Source organism: Solanum lycopersicum, chromosome 12, assembly GCF_036512215.1.
Source record: "Solanum lycopersicum chromosome 12, SLM_r2.1".
Taxonomy (NCBI): Eukaryota; Viridiplantae; Streptophyta; class Magnoliopsida; order Solanales; family Solanaceae; genus Solanum; species Solanum lycopersicum.
In genome coordinates this window covers 35,083,989-35,092,957 of record NC_090811.1, presented here as the reverse complement: position 1 = coordinate 35,092,957, position 8,969 = coordinate 35,083,989, and the positions used below count along the sequence as shown (strand labels likewise).

The window sequence follows — 8,969 nt, the reverse complement described above, 5'->3', positions numbered from 1 at the left end:
GGCGAAGAATCGTACATCGACAAGTGGTGGTCAAGATCCTATTCCTGCGCTTGCTTCTGGGAACACTATCTAAGGTAGAGGTAAGGGACGAGCTCAAGGTCGGGATAGGGGCCGTATTGCAGCACCTACGGATGGTCAAGTACCAATAGCTACCAAGGGTCGTGATAGGACTGTACCTCCTGATGCAGAGGTTATTCATGGGGATGTCCACGATCGTGTCGAGGGGGATGGGCCAGCTCAGGCTCCACCCAGTACTATTGTCACCCAGTGCTTCAAGATTCCTTGGCTCGTATGTTAGGACTCCTAGAGGGGATAACTCAGGCAGGAGCTTTTCCTGTCACTTATGATGGCTCACAGACCCGTGTTGGAGGTCAAACTCTAGATCCGATAGTTGCTCCAGATTCTCAGACTCCCAAGGCTCAGCCAGCTGCCGCTGTAGCTCCTCGTTTGGATAGTATGGAGTTCCCATATATGACATTACATTTGGTGAACAGGCCTTCTATGACTATTGATGAGCTAAAGATGTTTGGGAAGTCAGACTAATGAATCCTTCTACTTATACTGGTGACTTAGCTGAGGATGCATATGAAATTATAGTTAGTTGTCATGAGAGGTTGCATAATCTTGGATTAGTGGAGTCTCATGGAGTTGACTACACAACGTTTCAGATGACTGGCTCTACTAAGAAGTGGTGGAGGGATTATATTAGTAGTAGTCCAGTTGGATCCCATCCACTATCCAGGACTCAGTTTACTTAGGTATTTCTATCCAAATTTGTTCCACGCTGTGAGAGGGAGCGCAAGAGGGTCAAATTTGAGGGTTTGCAGCAAAATGGTATGTCAGTTGCAGAGTGTGAGGGTAAATTTCATGCCTTGGCTAGGCATGCTTTGATGATACTTCCCACAGAGGCTGAGAGAGTGAGAAGGTTTGTTAAGGGGCTGATAATTCCGATCCATCTAGGAGTTTCTCAGGTTGCTACTTCTGGTGTTCCATTCCAGAAAGTGGCAGATGCTGCTAAGGAGTTGGAGATGATTCGGCGTGAGGGATTTGAGCAGCGAGAGGGCAAGAGGACTCATTATTCAGGTGATTATGGTGGTGCTCCGCCTAGGAGTCGGGGTTACTTGGGCAGAGGTTATCACCCTCAGTCCAGCAGACCTATACATGCTGCTATACCAGCGTCTGAGGCTGGTTACGCTGGGCATAACTCTTCGAGCTCTGTACATACTTCGCAGGGTTCATCTTCTAGACCTGTAGTTTGTGGAGGTCATTTCGGTCATTCAGGTTCCTCTCATCAGCCTGCGTCTCGTGGGGGCTGTTTTGAGTGTGGTGATATGGGACACTTTGTGAGAGACTGCCCTAGGACCAGACGTTGTGGCTTACATCAGGGTTCTCAGGCTTCGACTTCAAAGGCTGCACAACCTCCAGCTAGGGGTGGTGCACAGAATGGTAGAGGTGGTTCTCATTCAGGTATTGGTGGTTCTCCTTCTGGTCGAGGTAATGGTCGTGAAGGTTCACAATCTGATGGAGGTTGTTCTCACTGTTATGCTTTTCCAGGTAGGCCAGAGGCTGAAGCCTCAGATGCTGTTATCACACCTATTATTCCGGTTTGTCATCGCTCAACTACTGTATTATTTGATCCGGGATCTACTTATTCTTATGTGTCCACATATTTTGCTCCTAGTCTAGATATATTGTGTGAGTCTCTTGATTTGCTGATACGTTTTTCTACTCCTGTCGGGGATTTTGTAATTGTAGATCGGGTGTATCGATTATGTACTGTTACTTTGATGGGTTATGACCCTCATGCAGATTTAAAAGTCCTTTATATGATAGATTTTGATGTGATTCTTGGTATGGATTGGTTATCTTCTTACCACGCAATTTTAAATTGTCATGCCAAGACCATCACTTTAGCTATGCCTGGAATTCCTATAGTAGAATGGAGAGGTTCTCTTAGTCACCCTTCTAAGGGTGTGATATCATTCCTTAAGGCTCGTCAGTTGGTACAGAGAGGATGTTTTGCTTACTTGGCCCACATTCGAGATACTAGTATTGAGACTCCTATGCTTGAGTCTATTCCAGTAGTGAGTGAATTTTTCAGAAGTATTTCCGACCGATTTGCCAGGTCTTCCACCAGATCGTGATTTTTATTTCTGTATTGACGTGGAGCCAAACACTCAACCTATTTCCATTCCTCCTTATCGTATGGCACCGACTGAATTGAAAGAGTTGAAGGAGCAGTTACAGGATTTGTTAAGCAAAGGTTTTATTAGACCGAGTGTATCTCCTTGGGATACTACAGTGTTATTTGTGAAGAAGAAAGATGGATCTACGCGTATGTGTATTGACTATCGACAGTTGAACAAGGTAACCATCAGAAATAAGTACCCGATACCTCGTATTGATGACTTATTTGATCAGTTGCAGGGTGCTTCAGTTTTCTCCAAGATTGATTTGAGATCTGGATATCATCAGCTGAAGATTAGGGCGGATGATATCCCTAAGACAGCTTTTCGAACACGTTATGGCCATTACGAGTTTTTGGTAATGTCTTTTGGATTGACTAATGCCCCTGTAACTTTTATGGACTTGATGAATGGAGTGTTCAAACCATATTTGGATTCCTTTGTTATTGTATTCATTGATGATATATTGATATACTCACACAGTAAGGAGGAACATGAGCATCATTTGAGGATTGTGCTTGGGATTCTAAAGGAGAAAAAGCTTTATGCAAAGTTTTCAAAGTGTGAGTTTTGGCTTAGTTTGGTAGAATTCTTAGGACATGTAGTGTCCAAGGAGGGTATCATGGTGGATCCTAAGAAAATTGAGGCAGTTAGAGATTGGGTCAGACCTGCTTCAGTTACTGAGATTCGGAGTTTCTTAGGCATTGATGGTTATTATAGACGGTTTGTAGAAGCTTTCTCATCTATTGCATCACCATTAACTAGATTGACACAGAAGGAAGTGACTTTTTAATGGTCTGACAAGTGTGAGATTAGTTTCCAAAAACTCAAGACTTTATTGACTATATCTCCGATTTAGACCCTACCCGTGGAGAGAGAGGGTTTTGTTGTATATTGTGATGCTTCTCAAATTGGTCTGGGTTGTGTATTGATGCAGAAGGGAAAGGTGATAGCTTATGCTTCGAGGCAGTTGAAAGTTCATGAGAAGAACTACCCTATTCTGATTTAGAGTTGGCGGCTATTGTGTTTGCATTGAAGATTTGGAGGCATTATCTTTATGGTGTGCATTGTAAGGTGTTAACGGATCATCGTAGCCTCCAATATATATTCAATCAGAGGGATCTGAATTTGAGGCAGCGGAGATGGTTGGAGTTTCTTAAGGACTACGACATGACTATTCTTTATATCCAGGCAAGGCAAATGTTGTAGCAGATGCCTTAAGTCGAAAGGCGGTAAGTATGGGTAGTCTAGCCATGTTATAGGTTGACGAGCGCCCTTTATCTAGGGATATCCAATCCTTGGCCAATAGCTTTGTGAAACTTGATATTTCAGATTCTCGTAAGGTGTTGGCTTATATGGAGGCTAGGTCATCCTTGTTGGAACAGATTCGGGCTCAATAGTTTGATGATGGTGAGTTATGTAAGATTAGAGAGAAGGTGTTAAAAGGAGAAGCCAAGGCTTCAATTCTGAATAGTGAGGGAGTTTTGAGGATTAAAGGTCGTATCTGTGTTCCTCGGACAGGTGATTTGACTAGATTGATCATGGAGGAGGCCCATAGTTCGAGGTACTCTATTCATCCAAGGGCTACTTAGATGTATCGTGACTTGAAGCAACACTATTGGTGGTGTCGTATGAAGAGGGACATAGTAGATTTTGTATCTCGATGTTTGAATTGTCAACAAGTGAAGTATGAACACCAAAAGCCCGGAGGTATGACTCAGAGGATGCCCATACCTGAGTGGAAGTGGGAGCGCATTGCTATGGACTATGTGTTAGGGTTGCCACATACCTTGGGTAAGCTCGATGCTATATGGGTCATTGTGGATCGACTGACTAAGTCTGCACACTTTGTACCAGTTCAGACTACCTATAACTCAGAAAGGTTAGCCAAGACTTATATTTGGGAGGTATTTCGGTTGCATGGGGTTCATATATCTATTATTTCAGATCATGGCACCCAATTTACATTTCATTTCTGGCGGTCTATGCAGAAAGAGTTGGGCACTCGGGTGGATCTTAGTACAGCCTTTCACCCTCAGACTGATGGTCAGTCTGAGCGGACTATTCAGGTTCTTGAGTACATGTTGTGGGCGTGTGTGATTGACTTTGGTGGTCAGTGGGATCAGTTCTTGCCTTTAGCGGAGTTTGCTTTACAAAAATAGTTATCATTCGAGCATTGAGATGGCACCATTTGAGGCTCTGTATGGTAGGAGATGTCGATCTCCAATTGGCTGGTTTGATGCATTTGAGGTTAGAGCATGGGGTACAGATTTGTTGAGGGAGTCCTTGGACAAGGTCAAGTTGATCCAAGATAGAATTCTCATGGCTCAGAGTAGGCAAAATAGTTATGCAGATCGAAAGATTCGTGATTTAGAGTTTATGGTTGGAGAGAGGATTTTATTGAAGGTTTCACCCATGAAGGGTGTAATGAGGTTTGGAAAGAAGGGCAATTTGAGCCCAAGGTATATTGGTCCTTTCGAGATTGTTGAGCATATTGGTGAGGTGGCGTATCAGTTGGCTTTGCCACCTGGTTTGTCAAGTGTCCATCTTGTATTTCATATTTCTATGCTTAAGAAGTATCATCAGGGTGGTGATCATGTGATTCAATAGGATTCAGTGTTACTTGATCAGAATATAACTTTTGAGGAAGAGCCGATCACCATTTTGGATAGGCAAATTCGGAAGCTAAGGTCCAAGGAGGTTGCTTCAGTAAAGGTTCAGTGGAAGCATCGTCCAGTAGAGGAGGCTACATGGGAGACAGAGTCATACATGAGGAGTAAATATCCTCATCTTTTTGAGCGTTCAGGTTAGCTCTTTTTTTTTCCCGTTCGGGGACGAACGTTTGTTTAAGTGGTAGGTGATGTAACGACCCGCTTGGTCGTTTTGAGAACTGGGACTAGTTTGACTCCTTTTGAAAATTTAAAGGGGTATTTTTAAACTATTCATAACTATGAATACCCAATTGATGAAACTTTTATTAAATAAATAATAAGTTAATAGTTAGTGGGCTAAGTCCATAACTCATGCACTACCTTTAATATTTATCCCATGTATTAAAATAAGTTAGAGGAGTTAAAAATTCATATATCATAATTTGACGGAAGCAGAAATAGTGATAACTGCTCACTCAATAGTCAATACCTAGGCGTCCGAGAAGAACTGTCATTCAGGTAAGGAAAAAGAAATCTATCAAGATTATTATTTTTACAAATTTCTGTTGAATAGAATTGCAAACTTGAATAAGGGTTAATAGAATTGTTATCGTTATTATATTATTGATGTGAGGTTGAAGTACATCTATCAAGGGTTTAAATTATTTCTTATGGAGGTAATATTTATCAATAATGGGGGACAAACTTATAAGCCAATCATTAGGCAACAATGCCAATGATTGGCATTTGGTATGTTTTCTATTAGAATTAGATATAGTACATAACATATTGAAAAAAAAGAGAAAAAGAAACAAAGGTCGTGTTAACAGTGCACTTCACTGTTGATATTTTTAAGATGTTTTTTTTATTTATCAAATAAAGATTTAAGTTTGATATATTGAGATAGGTAATTAATTATTAGGTGTTAGTTTATATGATCTAACATTGAATTTTAGTCCATTTGAAGAGGTTAGAGTTAAGTTCTTGGCTTGCAATTTAGCAAGTATGAAAAATTTGGCATACCACTGTATATCAAGATTTGGAGTTTGGTTGGAAATATGAGTGAGTTTTAGCGTCTATGATAGACATATAATAATTTGAATGTTTACAAAAATTGCTTACTTACAAATATTGCATAATTGGTAGATTGGGAACATTCTCAAACCTTGCGAAAAGGAAAGAAAAAAATCTTAAAAGATTCATGGCACAAGTTCGGCATCTAAGGTATGTTAAGACTTTTTAGACTTGTTGAAGGACGTTTTCCTAAATAAAGATTAAAAATGAAAATAGACAAAGGGGTAAGGGTGAAAGATGGGTGTCTCGTATCAATGGTGTGACGGGCATTGGTACGAGTATCGGTGTTATAAAACGGAAAGTTTCTACTATAAAATGTGGATTGTAATTTGAGAATTTTCCAAAGCATATGGGCATTGGATGATATATTATTGACTTGAAATTTTTGTGTGATTGTGTTTTATTATTTTTTTACACCCGTATAGTTGTGATAATGGAGGTGGTTGTGTATTATGTCGATATTGATTGAGTGAGATGCATCATCATCCCTTTATTTTGAAATAATATTGTATACATGCATTGACATGAGATTAAGTATAAGATGGGCACGTGGAGATTGTCCGTGCTGGGGATGATAAGATGTTAAGATTGTAATTTGGGCACGTGGAGACCGTCCTTGCGGAAATTGTTGATATTATGATGGTGCGTTGAGATCGTCCACCCAGACACGTAGAGATCGTCCGTGTCGGTATATGGACCTTGCGAGTCCCCCATGGGTCATGAGCTCTCGATGTATTTCCGAGGAGTATCATGTATATACGGTTGAGTGAGTACTGGGTAGTCTAAGACATATCATTACATGGTATCTTATTGCATCATTTCATCACATCATTCATTCTTGATGATTATATGTTTCGTTTGGTGTTTGAAAAGTACTTTATGTTGATTTCCTTTATTGGTAAAACTAAAATAGTAGGTGTATATATATATATATACTTGTATAAGTTAAGAATTTATTTTCTTATATAAACTCCCGTCACTACTTCTTCGTTGTCGGTCAATGAGACATACTGGGTACACGTGGTTTTGTGCTCATACTACATTTGTTGCACTATTTGTGGTGCAGATTCGATTCCGAGTAGGAGCACATCTCGAGGAGAAGTTTGAGTCTGAGTTTGTGAGTGTCTTGGAGTTGTGGTGAGCTGCTTGGTTGTTCCGTGGCCCACATATCCCTCTATCTTTTACGTATTCTGCTATTCAGTATTCAGACAGGATATCCCTTATGTTAGATTTGTCATTTTAGTTTCAGACTTGCATTGTATTCTAGAAGATCTTGCACTTATGACACCAACTCTTGGGTAGTATTTCTTTCAGTTTTTCGCATTTGTACTTATAAGGAACTCAGTGTTGGAGATTTTGTTAATTGTGGTCTTTTCACTAATTAGTTAGTTAAGTTTGTTAAATATGTTCGTTGGCTTACCTATTGGTTGGGAACATAGGTGCCATCACGACTCGTGACTTTTGTGTCGTGACAGAGCTGACACATCCAATTTCGTTTACCGATACAAGCTTTGAAATTTGACGGGTTAGGCCGGGCTAGTCCATTTTTGCTGTGGGCCGAAAAATGATCTGCTCAGCCCACAAATACGTGGAGTACGGGCTTGCTTGGTCAACCCTCTTTACGTAAAAATATATTTTTTATATTTTTTTAAAATTAAATTATAATTTAAAAATATTATCATAAATATCGAGAAGATAATATTACTTGGTGTTAGTGTTACTATTTATTGATCAAACCCACAGATAAAGTTATCATTACAATATTTATTAAGTTTGATTTCAAGTAAAAACATAAATAAATAAATAAAAATATAAACCTAATTGTTTTCCAATGATAATAATAAAACACAAAAACTATGAAAATATTCCATAAGCTTACGACCTATGTAGTGATTACTAGAAATTTTAGGAATTTTTTGTGTTATGTAATACATATTTTATAAATATAATTTGTACTTAAATAATAATTATCCAAACTTTAAACTGATTTTGAGTTTAGAATCTTGTTATTTTAATACTCTATTTATTCATTTAGTTAATTTTTATTTGGCTCACGGGCCAGCCTTATCCATATTTTTTAAATCCAACAAATCGACAGACTTATTCAAGTCGGGCTAAAAAAACTTTTTTCTTTAGCCCTATCGAATCGGAGTTAGGCTAGACCCAACGGGCCTGACCCATATTAACAGATCTAACGTTTGTGATCATAATTGAATGTATTATTTGTTGATATATATGTAGTTTTTAATTATTTGTATTTTGAACAATTTATATAATCATATAGAGATAAAAACTACAACTTGCAATTTTTATTTCTAAATATAAATGTTTTATTCAATTTTCCTATTGTTACTATCCTTTTAATTTTAAAGTAGACGATCTATCTTTTAAAAATTGAAAATTAGTGTTTTTTGACCGATTAATATATGAAGAAAACAATTATTTACCCTCAAATTATTCAAGTGAAAAAACAACAAATATGGTGACAAATTATTATTTTTTTATCTAGTTAGAAGGCCACAAAAATTTAATATTGTCCGACATATATTTACATTGGCCCAATTACATAAAATAATAATGATTCAAGGGTATAATTGAAAAGAATCTTTTTGAAAATTTTTAATCCAAAGACAAGATTAAGTGGGATGTAATGAACCAAACAGTTAATAAAAACTAACCCTTGCACTCCTAGCCACTATAATACTATTCCATGTATTATTTATGCCTACATTATTAATCCATTCGTCATTAATCTCTGTACCAAACATGTAGTATTTACTACAAGGGTCTCGCACACAAAATCAAAACAACAAAATAAGTAGACACATGAGTAGGTAGACTTGGAACAAAATAACATTGTAGTGAGACGATTGCAAACTGAGACTATACATGTGATCACTGCATTAGAGACATCTACCTAGGATCTACCGGTATAACATGGCATACTATGTTATCACCACTAACCTAAGAACCACCATGAGCAATGCCTTGAGCTAGCCTTTGTACCACATCTAGCACTGTACGAATTACTGAAATGACATAGCGCTGAAAAAATCTC

General features: G+C 38.4%; 1 protein-coding gene across 1 annotated transcript; it reads left to right on the top strand.

The window, feature by feature from the left end:
* The first annotated feature begins 542 nt into the window (after positions 1–542).
* LOC138340333 (uncharacterized) lies at positions 543–2,144 on the top strand. Its single transcript, XM_069292048.1, has 2 exons — positions 543–691; positions 794–2,144. Exons 1-2 carry the CDS (start codon positions 543–545, stop codon positions 2,142–2,144), a joined length of 1,500 nt encoding a protein of 499 aa, XP_069148149.1.
* The last annotated feature ends 6,825 nt before the right edge of the window (positions 2,145–8,969 follow it).